General features: G+C 45.6%; 1 protein-coding gene across 1 annotated transcript in view; it reads right to left on the bottom strand.

Moving 5' to 3' along the window:
* LOC134387703 (polycystin-1-like protein 2) overlaps window positions 1-22,869 on the bottom strand; it is a 101,466-nt gene that overhangs the window by 58,275 nt on the left and 20,322 nt on the right. The window contains exons 6-11 of the mRNA XM_063110097.1: window positions 11,210-11,439; window positions 9,612-10,013; window positions 7,348-7,425; window positions 4,910-4,959; window positions 3,043-3,160; window positions 1,319-1,526 (exon numbers count right to left, since the gene is read on the bottom strand). Of these exons, the coding sequence (XP_062966167.1) occupies window positions 1,319-1,526; window positions 3,043-3,160; window positions 4,910-4,959; window positions 7,348-7,425; window positions 9,612-10,013; window positions 11,210-11,439 (1,086 nt within the window). The remainder of the gene's footprint in view (window positions 1-1,318; window positions 1,527-3,042; window positions 3,161-4,909; window positions 4,960-7,347; window positions 7,426-9,611; window positions 10,014-11,209; window positions 11,440-22,869) is intronic.

Here is a 22,869-nt window from a genome sequence, read left to right as displayed (position 1 = left end):
ACGACAGTCCTGTGGGTGATGTGTCAGAATCCCTATATCACAGATGAGCAAACCAGGCTCTGAGAGCTTGTGATTTGTCCCAGTTGACCCAGCTCCTAAGTGGGTGGATAGAACATGAACCAGTGTGTCTGAATTTGAACTCTGGACCTTCTCTGTAATGTCCTATTCCCTTCCTTGAGCCAATGACAGGTCACTTTGGCATCCGCTGTTTGTCCAATCTACCCCCAGGTCCTTTCGGTCTTAACATCATAATAGCTCCAGAATCTTCCTACTTCTCTCATCATGTCTGTCCTAGCACAAGTGAGCTGGACGATCTCCACTTGCCCCTCTGGACCATTCACAAATTCTCTGTGGCTCTGTGCCCTAGGAGACTGATCTGTGTGGATGGCATCACCCAAGCTCCTGCACCCTCTGGCGTCTGGCTGGGTCCAGCCAATGAAAGCAGTGAGGACTGGAGTGTGAGAGGAGAGAGGCTGGGTATGTGTCCACCTCTCCCTCCCTCCAGCCAAGGCCACAGCTCCTGTGGGGAAGTCCCTCTCCTGCAGTTAAGTTTCCCAGGAGGTTCCAACAGCACCACCTCCCCCTCTTTCCTCTGCAGTCCCAGGAGCGATAATGGCTTCCGCCTGTTGTATACCTGCATTGTCACCCCTGGTTCATTCCCTTGTCCCTGCCCACATGTGTAAATGGACCCTGCATCCAACTCTAATCATTCCTGGTTTGAATGAGTCATCTGCTTCCTGCAGGGACCGGCTTGATAGGCCAAGCAAACTTGACCTCTTACCTTGACTCCTGCAAGAGGCGACACGATCTCCCTGAGTCCTCACTTGCCCTCGTCCTGCTACCAGAGCATTGAAACAATGTCCTCCACCTGCTTAGGCCCCTTGAATGGCTTTCTCTATAGAACTCTTAAGAAAAAGACCAGCATCTTTGACATGACCTGCCAGGCCCTGCCTACTCCTCCAGCTTCTTCTTGCCCCTCTCCTCTTCTCTATACTCGAGGGCACAGCCTTTTTCACTTCCTGATTATTCTCTGCTCCCTCCCTTTGCCATTCTGTTCCCCTTCTACCTCCCTTTCCCCGGCCAAGTTAATTCCTCCTCCTCCTTCCCACCTCTGCTGAGCCCCAGTTCCTAAGGGAAGCCTTCTCTGACTCCCAGTCACCAGGTAGCAACCCCTGTGAGAACAGAGACGGCAGCTGATTTGCCCCCACTGTAAGCCCTGCCCCTAAGTCAGTGCCAGCCTGAGTTGGCTCTCAGTATACATCACTAATGAATGAATGAGTGAATGGCAACATTAGGGGAGTTTGCCCACGTGTCTCACCTGACTCGAGGCCTGAGTTCCAAGGGAGCCGACACATAGAGACACCGTTCTGTCCTGTTCTCCAGCTCCTGGCCTCTGAGGACGGCCAGGCACAGGGTCACAGCAGAGGTAGGCGGCGGCAGGCAGGACGGTAGAAGCACCAGCTCCCTCTGGTCTGCGCGGAGCAGCTGCCTCTCAACACAGTCTCTCCACTGAGCCCAGCAACGCCCTAAGAGAGATGGGCAAACACTGTTATCCATCCAAGAACCCTGAACATGGCACACATTGCTACCTTCTGGTCTGGGATTTTTAGAAGAAAGGAATCACGAATAACAACATCAGCTCCAAATAGAGGATTTGATTTTTTAAAAAAACTATCACTTGCAGGTTGCAGAAATGGTGCTGCAGAAGGATGCTTCTGGGAAAATGACACTGAGCGAACCTGCAGGATGTGGTCAGCCTGCCCTGTAGCACTGGTGATCGGGTGGGTATACAGCAGGAGAGGGGCAGGGAGGATCTACAGCCCCCAGAGAACGGCCAGGGCAACTTCTTATCCCTGGGGTGATTGTCACTCCATGTGGATGAGGCTGTTCGCAGCTCTACATCCTTGCGTGGTACCGTGGAGACCTGGGAGGCTGCACCTCCATTTGGGAAGCTGCTACACATCGTCTCCTGCTTTATGTCAGCAGCTCTGTATGTTTCTGTCTCCTCTGCCCTTCAGCCCCATTGAGTGATATTGATCCATCAATAGTTCTCTCCCCACCACCTCCAACGTGGCAGTCATTCACAAGATATGTCTGGGGTCAGGCTCATCAGCCTAGTTGCCTAAACTCTATACTTGTATCCTCTGTATTCAGATAATAAGAACTAAAATACAGAAGGAGGTCGTGACCATGTAGCAATTGATATCAAAAGCCTTAAAAGTTTACATGACTTTTGACTCAGTTATTCCATTTCTAGAAATTTATTTACAAATATAGCCACAGATGAAACTACAAGGATGTTCGTTACAGTGTTGTTTACAAGAGCAAACAATTTGAAACCACCTAAATGTCCAAAAGGAGGGCACTGGTAAGTAAATGATCACACATCAGCACGACAGTCTATTTGTGAAAAACCAAGATGGAGACGATATCATGACATTAAGATATGCAAGATATATTGTTCAATGAAAAAAACCAAAAAAACATGGTGACAAAAGCAATATGTACACTGTAAATGACATTTATTTTATTTCTTAAAGGATGTGTGTGTTGCCAGGATGTATCCCTGTAAAAAGGACACTCATTTCTAGACAATGAGCACTGGTGCTGCCATGGTGTGTCAAAAAATGCCTGACTCATTTCCTCCCGGTGGACCCTCCCTCTAGCGATATACCTAGGGGGTGGGCGTGAAGGGAGGGCTACCCCCAGGGGGAGAAGTACTTCATCACTGACATTGTTTAAAATTCCCAGTGCCTCCTGATAACTAAGACGCAGACCATGTTTAGGGTTCTGCCCTTGTTTTTAAATTCTCTAAGGACAGTGTGTCCCCTCGTTGCCTGGATTCAGGGCCACCCCCATCTTAGTTTGCCACTGCTCCCCTCATCTCCCATTCCCATGGAATTTGTCATCTCTGGTACGTACACACTACACAAAGTGCCAGGCATAAGTAATGCCAGTGTGAAGATGAAGAATGCAAAATCTGACTGCTCTTTACCACTTCTTGGTGATATAGAACCGTTCATGAACTCTAATACCACCCACCACATGACCACTGGAAATGTAAGTCCTTGTCGTGGTCTGGCCAGCCCAGGGTCACTGTCGTGAAAGGATCCACGTACAGACCAGGTTCAACGTACACCTCCACATCGTCTTTGTCTCCCTGCAGAAAAAGCAGCCGCTGGTGAGATGGCCCTCCACACCTAGCTCAGCCTCACTGCCAGCTGCTGTTGGCACCCCACCCCCACCCTAGGGCCATCTGTGCCAAGACTGGCCATGGTGCAAGGCAGGGAACAGGGGCCCTGGCTGATCTGCCCGGCTTCCCCTCGGGGGGCTTGGGGACCACTGCTGAGGTTCACCAGGCAAGTAACTTTACTGAAGTGTGGACTCAGGGTCCACTCTGCATTTAAGTATGTTAACAGAGGCCACTCTGGGCCAGGCCCTGTGCTTGATGCCTAGAGATACCGGAATAAGGAGACTCAGCCCCTGTCCGTAAGTCTGGTAGGGAAAAGGCACGTAAAAGGACAATTAAAACACAGAGGGATAATTGTGTTCCAGTAACGGGAGCCTGGGGAATTAAGAGAACGTGGGAGAGGAAGGCCACGGGTTAAGAATGGAGACCTTGGGGCTAGCCAAATCTCAGACCGGCTCATCAGGCCTGTGGCCAGCGGCCAGTTTCTAAGTCTCTAAGCTTTTCTGTTCCTCCCAGGGTTTGACAGCATCTGACTCTGGGGGTTGCCGGATTCAATCTGCTTAACACCATGTCCAGCATGCAGGAAAGTTGCAGAACTGTTACCTTTATAAACCAGACAGCAGGAGTCAGGGGAAGCTTTCCCAGACACCAGGCTCCCAGGACTATCTCAAAGGCAGAGGAGGAAGGTTAAGCTGTGCAGTAATGGAGAGCATGTAGGTTCTAGAAGAGGGACTGGCAGGGCCCAGGATGTGTTCCTGCAGTAAATTCTGGTGGGACCTGTTCAACAACTCAGGCTGCAAGCCTCTTGCTCAAGCCCGGAGGGCTTACCTGGAATAGCACGAGGCTCCAATGGAACTCAGCCTCCCATGGCCTCCCATGGCCTGAGAATAAAATCCAAACTCCTTGCCTTGGCACCTAAGGCCCTGTGTGATCTGGCCTCTGTCCATTTCTCTGTAATCTCTTACACCCCCTTCCCTTACCAAGCTCCAGCCCCACTGGCTTCAAGCCATTTCCAGCCTCAGGGTCTACTCACTCCTTCCCCAGAAAGCTCTTGCTCTGATTTCCAGCAAGGTTGACTGTCTTATCTTCATGTCTCCACTTAAATGTCACCTCTTGAGAGGGTTTGTCTAACCACATTTGCTAGACCACCCTGTGTTAACCGTTATCACTGTACCCTGTTGGCTCTTGTTAGACACTTATTACAATTCCTAATTACATGTTAATTGGTTTGTTAGTCTCACCTGCTAAGCTTCATGAAGGTGGGACCACATCTGTTTAATCACCATTGTATCCCCAGCCCCAATACCAAGGCTTGAACATTGTAGATGCACAATATGTTTTGTTATTGAATAAATGCATGCATGAACAATGTCAACGGCAAGGAGCTGAAGACTCGGTTGTGTTATAAAAACTAAAGAACCTGGGCCTGTTTTCTAAGATAAACATTAAAAGCTATAATTTTCCCTCTGAGCACTGCTTTAGCTACATCCCACAAATTTGGATAGGTTGCATTTATTATTGATTTACAACATAATTCTGTTGTGGTTAGAGAACATGCTTTGTTTGATTTCAATCCTTGTGAGTCTTTTTTCAAATGGAAGAAGCCTTGGGATTCCTTGTGCTCTGGCTATTAGTACCAACAAACCAAAACTCAAGACTAATACAGAGTGTTTGAACATCTTTTTCTTGTGAGGTTGAATGTTAAAAGAAAATACTCACATTCTTTTCTTCAGCATTTGTTCCAGATGGTTCTTGGAGACTGTCAGGGGCTGTGAACACAGTGGGGATGGGCATCAAATTTTGCTGGTGGGTATAAGGCTGTGAAAAGGCAGAGTCAGAGGGTCATGATGAATTTGTCCCAGAGGCATTAGCCTGTCTTTGGGAGTGGTTTAGGGGAACATAGCAAACATTCAGTTCACAGGGAAATGGGTCAAAAGCAAAACATCCTGTCTACCACTGGGCTAAAGACACCTCTTCAGTGGCTAAGAGGCAGCTGCCAATGCAGGCAAAAGGCAAGATTTAGAGTCAGATAGATGTACCTGTGTGCTGTTCATGTTTAACTGCCAATTGAGGAGTTGGAGTGGGGAGCCCTGATCTGTGGTGTTTGCTAATTTCCCTGGTGTAAATATTCCCACCAAGCCAGATCTCAAGCTACCAACCTCACGCTAATGAATGTGGAGTGTGAAGAGAGGGGCACAGCCAGCTCTGGCCAGCTGGTGGGAGCCTGTGCAGCACAGTATGGTGTGTTTTTGGATCCTCTTATTGGCCTTTCATTGGCTGTGTGAACCTGGGCAGGTTAGTTATTTTTTTAAGTCTCAGTGTCTTCGTCTATAAACAAGACCAAAGGCAATGCCTATTTCTCAGGGTCCCAGGAGCACTGTGCTGTATATACCATTGCCTTGTACACTATACATCTAATAAAGGATGCTAGTGTGTTCAGTTAAAAAAAATGGAAGAGGAACACTTAATTGATATGCTCTGAAGACATTTAAATACTAATATGATTAATGTCTAAAGTGTAGTGATCAAGATAGGAACTTAGGGTTATTCCATGTAATTCACTGGGCCCTAGTGACTTGGATATATTAAGATCTGGGTACTACTGATCTTTAAAAAATTATCTCCAAATGAATTCTCATTCACACAACTATAACTTTGAAGATGTAGAAAATTATACAAAGCAAGGCTAAGATGCCAGACACAGGCCTTTCTTAACATTAAGAAGGAAGACAGTCTCATAACCCTGGATGAGGAAATCAAGAGAAAGAGTTGCTGCCTCTAATCTTGCCATGAATTAACTGAGTGGGCCTCAGTTGACCTCTCTGGGCCTCAAATTCCATACACAGAAAAGGAGGGCTGTGGACAGCAGAATGAACATCTGATAGTGCATTTTCCCCTGTCCAAGCATCCCTGCCCCCTTCTTGTCGTAACAGCACTTACAGGTGATATTTTCCCTGGGAAACCATCCCTCCCCCACTCTCAGTCTTGGGTTTGAGTGAAGTTGACCCTACTTCCTGCTCCAGGGTGGGTATGTGACGCTGCTCTGCCCAAACCGAGGACCACTTCTCCCCGGTCTCAGCAGCTGGTCCAGGAGGGAACAGGAACTGAACACGGACCAGCAAGAGGCAGCCTCAGGACTTCCACTAGAAACAGCCAAAAAAGAGGTGCTCTTTCTCATCTGGGGCTAAAGACCAAAGCCTGGGGTCATCTTGTTACCGCGTGGGGAGAGAGAATCAGAAGGAAGCCAACGCGAAACCAAGAGGTGGAGAGAGGAAGATTTCTGAAGACACTGAGTGATGGATTCAGGGGTAGTGAAAACCAGGTCTACCTCCTGATCAAATTTCCTTTTGACTCAAGCCAGTTTGAACTGCTTTTCTGTCCCTTGCTACTCAAAGAGTCCCAGCAAACACATTCAAGGTGAACTTGAAGCTCTGTGATAGCTACTGATGGCTGGCTACCCAACAGCCGTTACCCCCACCAGCCTCTTGGCAGCCAGAATCCACCTTCTCGCACAGAGCCTGAAAATACTGGATGCCTGCTTTCCCTGCATCCCATATGGCTGGGCACATGACCCTGCCCTCACCAGTGGTATCTGAGGGGAAGATTGCTGGGGACTAGTAGAAAGCATTTTCCCCTAATGAAAAGAGTATGCAGGAAGAAAGGCCCTTCTACTGCTCAATATGCTGGTGGACAAGCAATGTCCGGAACTGCAGCAGCTACTTGACTCATGAGAGGCAAGCCCAGGACAAAGTCAAAGCTCTGAAGACAGCAGAGCAGAAAGACAGACTGAGCCTGGGTCCCTGATGGCATCACTGTGCTGCTGAACCAACCCTCGAACTACTTACCTCCTAACTTCATCTCATGTGAGATAAGAAAGCCCTGAATTGAAAGCCACTTGGGCTGGACATTCTGCCGCTGGTAGCCTAAAGCGTCATAATTAATACAAACTCTCCTACTTTAGAATTCGGTATCAGTGGCTGAATGTTTTACTGTATGCATCATGGTATCTTTAGAGTAACTAGAGAATTCTTGATGTCTGTAGAACAAGATACACATTCAGAGCCCTGTTTTGAAGGGCCCCTTACTAGATCCCAAGCAAGTGCAAGACCTTGGATTCCCAGTAACAGGTTATATACTCCCTGGTGGAAACAACTTGCCTGTGACAGTGACGCTTCCAATATCCAAACTCAAGTTTGAGAAGGCATTCTGCATGCGCACAGTGACCAGAAAGGTGCCTGCAATGCAAAGGGTGGGGGATTATGGGCGCTGTTGTCAACTGTTCAGCTTGCACTGAGACAGCTCTCCCAGCTCGTGCTTCCCCAGTCCACTGCTGGCAGCATCCAAATCTGTCGTGCCCTGAGCATTTAATGAGTCTCTGCTGTCCACCAAGCATGGTGCAAGGCTCTGGGGACACAGAAATGAAGGAACATAGTCCCTGTCCTCAAGAGCTTTACTGTCTAGTAGACATGTAGGACACTAAGTGCCAAACCACAGGAGGAACCCCCATAGGGGCATTGTGGGAATGGGGTGGTATCACTTCAACTTCAGGAGAGAAAGAAATGGCACATGGGATGGAGTTAAATTTCAAGGACAAGAAGATGCTCATTAGTCAGAGCAAGGTGGGGATCCCAAAAGTGGGAGAGATATGGCAGGACTTTGAAAAGGGTCGAGAGAGTGGAGAGGGAAGGGAAGAATGTGTAAGATTTCTTTGGAGACAGCTGCTAATACATGTGATCCCATCCCTTCTCCCTCATGGGGAAAAAGGGTGAGTGGGTTCTGCTTTCTCCTCTCTGAAGTCCAGAGAGGAGGTCTTCAGAGGGGACCCTTCCTTGGAGAGCTTTGGGAATCCCATGGATAGGCTCCTTACTCATGCCCTTGAAGGAACAATCTAGGATGGGGCAGGGGAGGAGGGGTGGAGAGAGAGGGAGGGAGGGAGGAAGGGGCTGCATTTCTGCATCTGGGAAACAACTACAGTTGGCTGGGGTAGGCCAAGGAATGGGTAAGAATTTTCTATGGACCAGATGTGGGCCTTGGGGAGAGGGGTTGCTGAAGAGGAGGGAAAATAAGGAAACTCCATCCAGGAGGGTATGGAGGTGGCCCAGGAGAAGCAGCCAGGCTGATGTGGCCAGCTCAAGGAGAGGCACTGCCCCATCCCAGGAGCTGTGGCCCCAGGACCCAACAGGGCCTCAGGAACCCATAGAAGCTCCTGCAAGAGGCAACTTCAAACATCTGCCAGGCCCCAAGAGTCAGGCCAGCCAAGACTGGGCCAGCACCACTGCGTGCAAACGCCTTGTCCTATCCCATTGCCTTTCCTTCCTCCCACCCCCTTAGCCCCTGGAGTAGTCCAAATCTGTTCATATCAGGAGGAGGAAAGTCTGTTAATCGGGGAGGAATGAATGGAAAAAGCCACATGGCATGCATTTTTATCAATTAGCAAGGTATACACTTCTCCCACTAACGTTTACTTGGGAGATGGCACTAAATTTGCATTTGGATTACAGCCTATGTATTGTGTGTATTCTCCAGTCTCAGTAACCTTTGGATTCTTCCTGCTTCAAGTTGGACCCTTGGTACCTGGCAAAGTTCCAGTGGTTTTCTTCTTGAATTTATCGTCCCTTCTGCTATTTCTTTTGCCAAGTTCCTTGCTGAGGGCATGGTAACCCCACACTCGCTCAGTGTTACCCCCTTTCTTGCACACCTCTGAGTTCCAGGAGGAGCTGTGGGCAGGGCCTGGGTGGGCTGGAGACTCTGGGATCCTCATCGCATTCCTGCCTGCTGATCTCAGCACCCTGCCCTCAGGTACGCTCAGTTCCTTCCAGATTGAATGCTAATGTGTGCTGCAGACCCCTCCCTGGGCTGGTGCCAGCCAACCTGTCCCCCTGCCAGCATCATCCTGACACTTCCTCTCCCCACCCCCCTCTTCCGAAGACTCTTCACTTTTAACCTATTTCTGGACTGCCGTTTCCCAAACCACACTCTTCTCTAGAAATGCTGGAAGAAGTCTGAATACACCTGCTCTCTTCCAGTGGTTCTCAATGGAGTGGCTTGCCTATCAGGGGACATTTGGCAATGTCTGGAGACATTTCTGGTTGTCAGAATTGGGGCGCTGGTACTCCTGGCATCTAGTGGATAGAAGACAGGGATGCTCTAAACATCCTACAGTGCGGAGGACAGTCCCTGACCATAAGAAGGAATTATCCATCCCTAAATGTCAGAAGTGCTAAAGTTGAGAACCCCTGGAACTATAAGTTCTATGAGGACAGACAAGATCTGTCTCTTCCTTATTTGTGACCGTGGCGGGATGCCGTGAACCATGTTTGTGTCCAGGATACACTGAAAAACTGCTGTGTAGGATCCTGGCCACCAAGTCCAAAAGGGAAGAGAAGGGAAGTTTGGAAGGGGAACCACCAGCTCCAAGTACCTTCAACAGGAACTGTCACATGATACATCCCAAATGGTTGCCCAAAGCTCTCTTCTTCCTGGGAGAAGGTTGTGTTGAGTCCTGCCACCTCAAAGGTCAGCTTCTCTGGGATGCCGTGAACCACAGAGACATTGATCAATAGGTCCTGTCCGAGCTCCAAATGGTTAGAAGCCCAGGAGGCCTGCAACCCTGACAGGGGCTGCACGAAGTGGACTGTGATGTTTCTAGAGGGTGCAGAGGTGGTGTTGCTGACGGCTCGAATCTCCAGGGGGTGCATCCCAGGGCCCATCAGTTCCTGGGTTTCTCTGTCCAGGGTCAGATTGTATGGTAGAGAGCCCCACTGGGTGTTGAACTCAGCAAGGGTTATGTTGCCGGAAAGCACAGTATAAGTCACCTCCATTCCTAGGTGGGGTAAGAAAAATTTAAGAATGTTGGTAACAACCATGCAGTTGATAATACTACAGTAGTTCAGACTCAAGCTGTGAAGCCAGACTCTGGATATAGACATGGATATGGACACAGATATAAATACTAGAGTATGTAACCCCCTCCCCAAATATTAACAGTGATTATCTCTGAATATTGGGTTAATGAGTGATTTTTTCTTTTAGGGGGTCCTCTCTGCTCATTTGCATATTCTAATTTATTTATACTATGCATGTATTATCATCTGTTTGTAACAAAAAAATTTAAATGTTTCATTGCCACCAGGGATATACTTGAAGGAGATAGCCTGAAAACGGAGCATCTCTTAAGAGTAGGGGCTGGTTTTTATGTATGAGAATTCACTTCGAGTCTTGTTTTAAGCAGGAGCAGGTGAAGCTATTTACTGCCAAAAGTCTTGCCAACATGAGAATGAAGCCAGTTCACATTCAGATGAGAGATCCCTTACAGTTCATGGATGGTTGTCCTAACCGGATGCTAAAAATCATAGTTGACTCTTAAAACCTGATTTAAACAAACAAATTAGGATTCTTTCCAATAGAAACCAAGCTAGCATACTTCCTGTTTGCATGAGGATGATGATGGTGATGGTGATGACAGTGGTGATGGTGTAAACCCCATGAGAGCTGGTATGGCTGTACAGTGTGTGTAGCTGACTATCAGCCCCACAGGGGGCAACATGATTGTGCCAGGCTAGTGGGCACTGGCTGCGCTAAGGAGGGCTCACGTCCAGCTGGTAGCATTCCCAGTCCTACCTCATTCTATTCAAATTCCCCAACAGGGAGTGGCTTAGAAGTTCAGTTCTTGTGATGGGACTACGGGCAGGCAAAGAAGGGCCTTCTGAAGACTGGGAGCTCTCACTAGTTCATGAGCCTTGTAACTTTGGGTATGTTTTTTTTTTTTAACCTTTCTGTGCCTCCATTTCTTCATCTGTAAAATGAAGATAATACTGATAGGTACTGAGTGGACCTGAATATGTAAAGCACTTAGAACAGAGCCTGGCACACACTAGCTGCGAAATAAATGAATAAATAGTAACTAAAAACTAACTCACTAATATAATATTTATCAAAGCCTGTGAGTGAGATGAATAGATTTGGAGGAAACCAATGATTTTACAGTTTGCCTTGACCTACCCGAATCTGCAGACTCACCTCCATCGAGCTCCACCTCAATCCACAGAGGATCCCCAAAGACAGCCTGGCAGAGGGGGCTGGCTCCTGACTTGGACAGGCCAGAGCATCCAGTCACACTGAGCCTCTCCATCTTGTCTCGCATTGTCACTTGCTTCTGAGCTGTCACATGCCACTCGCTGGTTGTGCACTCAGCAAACACGGTGAATTCCCCGGGAGACGTGAACTGGTGGGTGACGTTGCTGGACAAACTGTCGGCCACAGTCAGAAACGTTATCAGCGTTGGGGACACACAAACACATTCACACATACACCTCGTACTGCCCCTGCTCTGCAGAGATGAAAAGACAAAGGCAAAGATGCTGCATGACCAGGCCTGGCTCTCGGTGCTAAGGAGGGTTACACTGAGATGTCCAGGAGCAGAAGAGGTGGCACAAATAGCACTGATCAATTGGGGAGGTGAAAACTTGGCTGCAAGTCCTTTTTCTGCCATTTTCTCCCTCTGAGGCTCACCCAAACCCCCACTCTGGACCTTCCCATTTCATCCAAAAAATACTATGCCCCAGACTTCCTTCTCAGCCTTATTTTCCCCATCTGTAAAACGGGATCAGATTCCAAACATATTGGATTTATGGGCATGTTTTGCTTCTCATTTTCCCTAGGGGATGATTAAAATTCTAGAACATGGCCTGCAAAGGTCCACAAGACCCAACCCTCCTGACCAGCACCACTCATCTCCTGCCACGCCCCCTCCTCTAGCTGTACTGTCACTCAGACCTCTTTCCACTTCCTAGACCTGCTACCTCTGTCCCGCCTTGAGGTCTCCAAGTGCGCTGTTCTTTTCTGGGAAGGCTCTTGCCCACCTCTTTGCTCATACTCATGCTGCTCCTTTGTTCTCAGCTTAAACAACGTCTCCGCTGGAAAGACTTCCTTAACCCGCGGACTGGCTTACGTTCCGTTTTTGAGCCACAATAGCTTACCTGCTTCTCCCAAGTGACAAGCATGCCTATAGTGCCTGCTGATTCAGTATCATCATTCCCTGGTAGGCTGTCAGTGTAGACAGTGTCTGTCTAGTTCTCTGTTACATACCTGGCACCTAGCACAGTGCCTAGCACATGGTGAGAAATATTTGGGAAATAAACACATTTGTGAAAACGCTTAGAAAACAGTAATTCCGCATTTGGTGCTAGTCAAGATGGAGTAAGCCCACTACAGCCTATCTCTTCCAATGATTACAACTAGAAAAGAAACTACGCAAGAATTCTGAAAAATAAACAGCAGGCAGATTGGGGAGCAAAGTCAAAACATAAAGATGGGAGTTTTCCACTTTGTTCTGCTTTGCTTTTTCATCTCCTATATCTCTTGGCTTTGATCCAAGGTTAGCCTAAGTCAAGGAACTGCACAGTGGGTGAAGATAGCAAAATTCTGAAGAGAAACGCCCTCTGTTTAGGCAAAGGACCAAGACTCTGTGAGCCTGAGAGTACAGAGGAAGTCCCCGTTTTTGTTTCATTTCTGTTTTTTCTCTTCTGGCCTGCCCAACATGTCCCTTCTCTTGGAGCTACAGAGACAGCATTGGGTGATGCAGACACCTAAATCCCCAAGAGAAAACCCATCTTTTTGTCCAGAGGAACCATGAAAAGGGGACCCTGGTTGCTGGAGAGTGGGGGGAAAATCGTGGAGAGATCTAGAGAAGAGGATGCCCTAATTCTATGTATGAACCAACACAAATCATGAGCTCACCCCAAACTGCACATGGGCAGAACAGACCCAAAGAGCCTAATAAAGGCTTTGTGAACTAAACTACAACATAAAGCACAACCTTGAGTGGCACATGAGTGGGGCAGACTCAAACAGCTTTGAAAATTGAACTGATATTGGAACCATTGCTCACAAAAGGCAAGTGGGAACATGTGCGCTGAACCTAACTAGGTTGGTTGCTTGTTAAAACAAAACAAACTTTAAAAAATCATTTTCCAGAGGATTTTCAACAAGACACAGAGTCTCAAAACATACCATTCAAAATGGCCAGAATGCAATCAAAAATTACTTGATATACAAAGAATCAGGAGAATGTGACTGAATTTCGAGGGAAAACAATCAATAGATGTCATCCCTGAGATGTCTCAGATGTTGAAATTATCAGACAAAGACTTTAAATCAGTTATTATAACCATGCTCCATGAGGTAAAAGTAAACCCTCTTGAAATTAATGGAAAAATAGACATTCTTAGGAGAGAAGCAGAAAGTATAAAAAAAGAACCAAATGAAAATTTTAGAAATAAAAAACACTACATCTGAGATACAAAAAAAAAAAAAAGGTCATTCAATGGGTTCAACAGCAGATTGAAGCAGAAAGAAGAAAAAGTCAGTGAATTTGAAGATAAAGAGAAATTATCCAATCTGAAGAAGAGAGAAAAACTATTAAATTTAAAAGAATGAAGAGTGTCAGCAACCTATTCAGTAATATCAAAAGGTCTAATATTTGTGTCATTGGAGCACCAGAGAGGAGAAAAAGATTGCTATAGAAAAATATATTTAAAGAAATAATGGCTGAGAAAACTTCCTAAACTTGGCCAGAGACATAAATTTACTGATTTAAGAAGCTCAGTGAACCTCAAATGGGGCGGTAGGGTGGGGGGGTGGGGAGGCTTAAAGAAAACCACAACCATACCTATAGTACTCAAACTGCTGAAAAGCCAAGGTATAGAAAAAAATCTTGAAATTAGCCAGAAAAAAAAAAAAAAAGACACATTTCATATATGGAAAATAGTTATTTGAATGACTATAGATTTCTCGTCAGAAACCCTGGAGATTAGAAGAAAGTGAAATAACATTTTTAAACTACTGAAAGAACTGTCAACACAGAATTTTTTATCCTACAAAAATATCTTCTAGGAATCAAGGCAAAACAGACATTCTCGCAAAACCAAGATAATTTGTTGCTAGAAAATCTGCTCTGAAAGAAATGCTAACAGAAGTTCTTCCAGCTGAAGGGAAATGATACCAGAAAGAAATGTGGAACTTCAGGAAGGAAGAGCACAAAAAAATAGTAAATATTTCTTTACCATTTCTTATAAAGTAGAGACTATGGCTCCTCTCTTAAATTCTTTAGAATACATATGACTGATGAAAGGGATTTTCAATGTACATAGATGTCATACATCTCACAATTATAACATAAAGGAGGGTGGATAAAGGGACCTATATGCTAGTAAGGCTTCAATATTTTACCTGAAGTAGTAAAATAGTAACTCTATGTAGACTGTGAATGGTTAGATACACATATTGTGATCCCTGCAGCAATCACTAAAAAAGTGATACAAAGAGATATAGCCAAAAAGCCAATTGATAAGTTAAAATGGAATACTAAAAAAATATTCAAATAATCCAAAAGAAGGTAGGAAAGGGGAAACAGGAAAGAAAAATACAGAGGGCAAACAGAAAAACAATGAAATAGTCTACCCAAATCTAACTGTATCAACAATTACATTAATTGTAAATGATCTAAACACACAAGACTGGATTTTAAAAAACCAAGGCCCAACCACATATTGTCTACAAGAAGCCCACTTTAAATATAACTACATAATAGATTAAAAATAAAAGGATGGAAAAAGATATACCAGAAAATATTAATCAAAAGAAAGTTGGAGTGGCCATTATTAATATGAAACAGTATAGATTATAAAACAAAAAAACAGTAACTCTTTATGAAAATGCAAAAGATGGTTTTGAATAGCAAAATCCAGAGTGTTTGTCAGTAATCTGTCTGGAAGATGCAGTTTATTTCATTCTCGGAACTCTGGTGTCAACTAAAATTACCTAGGATAAAAAGGCAGAAAAATGGATCTTTCTTGATTTCTCTCCCAGGAATCTCACCTAAGAGAGAAGACTGAAAAGTGGTTTTATAAATTGCTGCCAGCAAAGGGTAGATAAGCTCAGAATACAAAGAGATGGAGATGACAACTTAAAAATTCATTCTATGATCCTATAACCCAGCAATTCCATTCCTGGTTACAAACCCAACAGCAGTATGTACACATACACACCAAAAGAAATGTGCTGGAATGTTCATGGCAGCACAATATGTATATAATAGCCAAAAATGGAAAACCACCCAAATGCCTATTGACACTAATATGGATGAATACATTGAGGTACATTCACAAAACAGAATGTTATACAGCCATGAGAAAAAAGAAATCACAGTATATACACAATAATATGGATAAATCCTCAATGCAATGTTGAGTAGAAGTCAGACACAAAAGAGTATATACTTTATGATTCTATTTATATAAGTTTCAAACACAGGCCGTGTTAATCTACGATGTTAGAAATTAGCACAGTGGTTATCCTAGGGGGTGAGAGACTGGAAGGGGGATTCTGGAAAGCTGGTTGTGTTTTTTTTCTTGATCTCCATGCCAGTTATGTGGGTGTGTTTATTGCATAAAAACTAATCAAACTGTGTCTTTTTATGCACTTTTCTGTATATATATTATGTTTCAATAAAGAGTTTAAAAGTCAGTTCATGACTCTGTTGCTCACTCATTTGCACTCACAGCTTTAATATTTGACTTTAATGGGATGCAACTTTTCTTTAAAAAGAAAGTGGAGAATAAAGCTCACATTTCTGGTCTTTGCTCATAATGTCCAATTGTCAAGAATCACCATAGTCTGTGTCATTTTGTTATGTCACTGACAAGCAGCCAACCAGCATGGTGGATGACACTATATGTCCAAGCTGGGTGGTGTGGTAGAATGGAAAGTGTAGAAAACCAGAAATGAGGTCCCCTAGGGCTCCACTGGTCTCTGCATAACCTAATTATTCAGTTAAGCTCCCTGAGCTTCAGTTCCCTTGCTCACAAAATGAGGATAGCACCAGTCTTGGCCAGGTTCTTGTATGGTTTAAATGAGACAATGGCTGAGAAACTATCTGGTACGTAATAAACCCAAATAGTGTAGCTTTTTGTATAATAGGATGACATGTGTGCCACTTAGCCTATCATAAAAGTATTATATATTTTTACATCATATTAATATAACAGTAAGAATTACCCATTTTTTAGAATCAGCTCTGTACCAGTTATTTTCTTCTTTGTAGTCGCCTATACTCAAATTATCCAGCGAACATTAGTAACACCAGCAATAATATTAACAACATAGATCATGTAACTCCCTGGCCTAAAAATTCTTCTCTTATCCTCTGTAGTGGGTGCTGTGGTGTGCATCCAGATTCCACCCTTCAAGACTGAGGAGTGCATTTCCCAGGACATCGGCATGTTAGCAGAGCTGTCTCGCACATGGTTACATCCCCTCCCCCGGGACATCCTGCATCCAGTGACTGCTCAATGCCAGGGTATAAACATCCTGCCTCCGGCCTCAATTCAAGAGGCCATCCCAGCCCAGGGGTCTCTGCAGGATCAGTGGGGCCTCTGTTACTTTTGCATCCCAGTTCAACATCTCTTTGCCCCACATTAGTACTCCCCTCCCGCACTCTGAATCAGAGTCTGTTTCCTGGTACCAAACCTACATATTCTCCAAAGAACAGTCTCCTTAGACTGGCCGGCATCAAAGACTCTTCAGGACCAGGCCCCTGTGGAGTTTTCCAGCATTTCCCCTTTTTCCTCATACCCCTGAACTTTAGGTGTTAACAAGGTGCTTGCAGTTACTCAAGTGTGCCAGGATCTTCCAGGTCTCTGCTGTTCCCTTGTCCTAGATCCCCTGCTCCTGCCTTATGATTCTGGTTCCCCAGAAAGGACTTCAGCTCTAGAGTCCTTTCTGACTGTCACCTTCCATACAGCTCTCTCCTCCGTGCCACCCAACAGCCCGTGTACATCTAGGTCACTCTAAGGCTGTGCTGTCTTGTGAATTAGCAGTTTGGGGATGAGTCTCCCCCCTTCCAAAGCTCAGCTGTATGCAGAGACAGCTCTGAACAGAAGAATGACATAAGTCCACAGATCTGCCAGTAGGTGGCGCTGAGCTACCCAACGCTGGACTTGGACAAACTTCACTGTATGCAAAGCGCCCCATAAAGCACATAATACAATTTCGGAAATGTTGAAAGTTTTCCATGACAAAGAGAGAAACAAAACAGCAGGCCATGCAAATGAACACAGGCATGGAGCATGCAAGGCGAGAAGAGCAATCGTTGACTTTATGCCGTTTTGATTTGAGGTTGGATTCTCCCTATCAATTCATGTTATGTATATACAATGGACACGGAGGGTCCAATTTTAAAATCTCTACCTCAGACTAAAGAGGAGTTAAGCAAAAGTAGCAGTCTGTACAAACACAGAAAAGCACAGTGATATTCACACAAAGTATGTGGCCTCCTAATACTTAAATTCATGCTGTCTTCCGCATTGCAAACTGAATGCTGAGGCTGCTGGTGTTGATAAGAAGACATAAGAAATATACCTTTCAATGTTAATAAAAATGACAGAGGAAGGTGGATGGGTAGTGTCAAGGTCCAACAGGTCTTTAAAGAAGACAAAGTTGGCTAATTCGGGTGGAGTGATGGTAGAGGGGGCGCCACTATCTATTTCTTTTGAAAGAGAAAAAAAAGTGCCAGTGGCTTTTGCTTACAGATAATGCTCAAGAGATTGCAAATGTAAAGCATGGCTTAATGTTTCTCTTAGATTTAAATCACACAAAATTCCAGAGAGTAATATGACAAACACCCTTGGGCTCACCATCCAGAACTGACAAATACCATATTAGCATTTTCTCCTATTTGTTTCTGCTTCAAATCACTGTTTTTCACTGGAAAGTCCTTGTGTACCTTAAGGTCTTAGCAGAGTTGCATACAGTCGATTTTCATTTATGCCAAATCCAAGCTGTACAAGATCTGGGGGCTGAAAGATTGTGTCACTTAGCATCCATCGTTTTCTTGATGACATAGTAGCAAAGCGGAAGGAACTCTTGGGACAATGTCATAAGTATTTTTATCTCTTAGACAGTTTTTCCAAAAACACCATCACATGCATTTTCTCATTTTACTCCATGAAACAATCGAGGCAGCCATCAGTATAAAGATGACAGGGAAGGAAATGAAAACCCAGCAAGACCAGGGTTGTCGCAGGATCTTATATCACATTAGTAGCATTTGGGATTAGAACTCAGCCTCCAGACCCCGGTGGGAGCCCGTATAATTTGGCGTCATGGCACAGCACCCGTGGTACCTCTGACCTGGGAGGACTGCTGAGTGTTAGACCTGCACTCACCGGGTCATATTTGGGCTGTGGGCAGGACTGGCCCCATTTGCCCCACCCCATCCAGGGCTTCCCATTGGGCTGGATTCAGAACCTCTAGCTCCTACAGGGTAGAACAGGAATGCCCAGAATGCATGGGGCTGGATTCAGAACCTCTAGCTCCTATAGGGTACAATGGGAACTGTTTGGGTTAGGAGAGGAGCGTGTGGCCTGGGGATCCCTACTGAACTGGGCCCCCTATGGGGACAATGCCTTGGGGGAAATGTGTTGAAGAGAGGCAGATACTTGTGGCATTGTTCTACGGGTTTCTTCCCATTTGCTATAATTTTATCAATGAAATGGATATTTCTTTAACCCTATATATCCAAACCCATGGGCCTGGAGACTCTAGAACAGTCTGGGGCATCCCTCCTGCTGGGGCACCCCTCAGGACAGAATGGAGCTCACCCCAAGACCAGGTAGAACTCTGAAATGTTATGAACCTAATTGAGCTTCTATCAGGCTGGGGGAGTAACTCTGTCCCCTGGAGAATGCCAGGTTCAGTGTCCTCAGGCCCCAATGCTGTCGTCACCCCCCAGGGCCTGGGAGCCTGAGCTTCAATGCGAGACAGTTCTGGTTGTGAAACATAGTAAGGCTAGGCCTGTGAACCAAACTGACTCCATTCTCCCTGCAGAGGACACTTTGTTACTTTTCCACTCCTCAGTCATGAGACCCCCCCAGGGCAAATGATTACCCCATGGGCTGCCCTGACAAAACAGACTAAGAGAGGAAACAGACAGTTTACTGAGGTGCAAAACCCCTCCCCAAGGCTTGTGTACTATAATTGTAAAAGTTACAGAGTAACCTTAAGACCCCTTTAGGAATTCCCACCTATGCACAAAGCATCAAGGTGACTGCTACAATGACCCCTGGGGTGACAACGATGAATACCACTGCTTACTGAGCATGCGCCCATGATGCAACCAGGAAGAACAGAACAGAGGCTGGCCTGCCACCCCTTAACTCCTTTCCCTATAAAAGACCCTGAACAGCTCCCCTCAGGGGGCTAGCTTTACTGTTGCTACCCCCTTCTGCATAAGTCTATCTCCTCTTTTAATAAAGCGTTGCTTGCTTTACTGTTGGGTACATTGTTCATTTCTATGCCTTTGGAATTCGAGAGCCTAATTTAATCACTGGTAAATGTTGGGCCCACGGAATAGGGGAACATCAGCACCAGGGCCTCCATCTTGTTGGACCCGCCCCTGGGACTTTCCCACCCGACCGGAAGGTCACCTTCCAAGAGATCTCCCACCATCAGAGCAACGGCTCAGGGCCACGTCACATCGGGGAAAACAGAACCTATGCAAGAAACCGAAACTTAACTTTACACAGCTATGCACCATATATGGGCTGCTGGCCAACAGTGGCCCACCCTTATAAAAACCCCACCGGCCTTTGCCCGGTCTCGACTTCCCCGGTCTCACTCCCTTGCAGGGTCGTGAAACCTCCACCCGGGAGTGCCCCCATTATTTAACCTACCCTAAATTTACTGCCTGGCTCCTGGTTTTCTTTGCTCCAGTTTGAGACTAAAACCTTCAAGATTCAAACCTAACAGTAAAAATTGGAAAGCTTTGGGCACCAGAGAGGACTCTAGCTGCAAGAGGCAAGTGGCCACTGGGACTATTTTGCTCCCATGTCTCTGCTGCTGGTAAGTCTCTCCTGGAGTCCCTGGCCTAAATTCTGACAAGGCAATGCTTTATTCTCTTTACCTTTCTCTGATTTTCTGAGCCCTCTTCTGTTTGGTTGGGTTGTATCCACGTCTGTATAGGTGCACCCTGGAGGGCTCCTGGCTATGCTTTGTTTTTCTGATTTTAATCTAGTTAATAATTTTCTTCTTTATGCTGAAAACAGTGGGGAGAACTTCTTTTATCAATTACTGTTCATGGAATAGGTTGGCCCCACCGATTAGGACTAGGCTAAACAAGACACCGCTGCTCCTTTTTTCTCTTCGTTTGTTTGCTTGGTTAGACATTTAGTTGAGTACCAGTAATCCTAATAAACCTTCCAATCCTTGCATCAACTTTTGGACTTTCAGGTCAATTGTTTAAAGTGAGAGAGCAAGCTGAGCCTGACCTGTCGGTAACAGTTGCATGGCCGTTCTGTCCCTCTCTAGCTGTGTGACTTAGGCTCTGAGCCTCAATTGCTTTGTCTACAAAAACAAGATGATAGTTATCTAGCACAGCACAGTGTGAACCCCATGTTCAATTAAATATTTTCTAATAGCCACATTGAAAAAAGCAAGAAGAAACAAGGAAATTAATTTTCATAGTTCATTTTCTTTAACCCAATATATCCAAAATACTATCTTCTCAATATGCAATCAATGCAAAAACCATTAGTGTGATATTTTACATTCTTATTTTTTTGGGGGGGGAGAATAAGTCTTCAAAATTCTGTGTATATTTTATGCTCTGTATATTTTATACTTAGAGCATATCTCAGTTGAGACTTGTGGAGTATGCATGAAGCAAATGTACTTCAAAGGGCCTGGTTTTCCAAAGCCTTGCAGTTTCAAATATTGACCTTGCAAAGGACAGGAAATTTTCCCCAGGCTATATAGTCTCTGTTGTAAGATAAAGAATTGTAACACAGCAAGGTTGCTGGCTCAAAGACAGGTTACTGATTGATATATAAAGATACTGGGAAATTGCTGTAAGAAGAGAATGTTTGCTAAAATCAAACTTTGGTTAGTGGATTGACTTAACTGCATTATAGAATGTCACCTTGCTTTTCTTACTGAATGTTACCAGCTTCTATTGTTAAACTTGTTAAACTATACTTAGCAAAAACCCCACCTATGTTCTCTTCCTGTAACTTCCTGGTCTGGAGATTAAATGCGGGAAGAGAACCCCAATTTGTGGTTAATTTCCCAAATGGAAGGGATGCCTCCATCTTGAGGGTTCTGGGAGATTAACCCCTTTTTGGGGCTTCTCACTGCTCAAAAAAGATGGGCTTTGAGTAATCTTTGGCGGCTCCATCACCCGAAAAGGGGTGACAAATCCATGGGAGGCAAAGCAATAGAGACTAGCTACACTTCAAGTGCTCAGTAGCTCATGAGGCTAGCAGCTGCTAATTGGACAGCAGAGTTGCAGCTCTCAGGGTTGTTGTGAGGATTAAATGGGATCATGTGTGCATGCTACTTAGCTGGACTAGTATTAATACTTGTATTGCTACCATTATTTTTATTGTCCTCACCAATAAAAATGTCTCCCACACCAAGATGAGTATCATCTTCACCCCATTCCCACCTCCTGGGAGAGCAACCCAGCTGAACTGAGATAGTACAAAGAGCCAGGCCAAAAGGACCCAGGACTTTTTTCACAACTTTCCATGTAGCCTCTATAATGAGCAAACCTGTGTGGCAGAGTGTTTGCAAGTACAGCAGCAATCATTCCTCCCATCCCTGTGTGCATGCTCCTTGGCATGGTGGCTCCATGCTCCTCTTATCAGCAGGTGGAGTCTATTTCTCTACGTCTTGAATCTGGGCTTGGCTATGGAACTTGCTTTGGCCAAGGGGATATTAGAAAATGTGACACAAATAGAGATTTGAAAAATGCTGGCACATCAAGCCTCACTCAATGGTAGGCTAGCCTATTGGGTGATGAAAAGCATGTGCACCTTGTAAGAACCCAAATGCCCCAAGGGATCACACCCTGATCACATAAGCCCTTCTCGGCCACACCCCATCATGGCGCTGGTTGCCCTTCTCTTCCGCATTCTCCTTCCCGCCAGCGCGAATCGCACACCAATCAGCTCACCCCCCAAGCTAAGTAGGGATTGTATTTTAAGCCAATCAGCTTTCCCTTAAAGCCCTATATATATGTGTGTGTGCTGCCTAATAAACGAGCCCTCTCTGGTGGATCGTCAACTAGTGCCGACTCATCCTTTCATTTGGTGCCGAAACCTAGGATGGAGTTTCTCTCGAGCGGCGACACTTTTCGGATTGCAGCGGCAACACTTTCCTAGCCACCCCTCGGGGCTCCCTCGAGCTGTAACACTTTTCAAATCGCAGCGGTAGCACTTTTCGAGTCACCCCTCAGGAACTCCGTCCCTCCAGGACCGGCCTCCCTTCCACCACTCACCACTGACGGGCCACCCTCGTCCATTCTTTTCGGTGCTGGCTCCTTCCGCTCACCACCGGCTCATCATTAAGTAAGCCCTCTTTCCTAAAGGGCACCAGCCCTTTTTCAGGCTACCACAGGGAGTCTAGCCCTGATCGTCCAGTAGTCCCTAATGCCCATACCCCACCCCACCACGGTCTTCACGACCACCATAAATTCCCAAACTATAACAGGTTCCAAAGCCCCGGTAAACTTTTACTTTCATTTTTGGAGGTTAAAAGCCCCATTCTGTTCTCTCCTTCTCTCTTTCACCCTCCTGTCCACCACTCTCTTCTCTCCACTTCCCAGGTCCGGGACCCAACCAGAA

Source organism: Cynocephalus volans, chromosome 10, assembly GCF_027409185.1.
Source record: "Cynocephalus volans isolate mCynVol1 chromosome 10, mCynVol1.pri, whole genome shotgun sequence".
Classification (NCBI taxonomy): Eukaryota; Metazoa; Chordata; class Mammalia; order Dermoptera; family Cynocephalidae; genus Cynocephalus; species Cynocephalus volans.
Note: the sequence above shows the minus strand (reverse complement) of the source record. Positions and strands in the feature narration are given on the sequence as shown.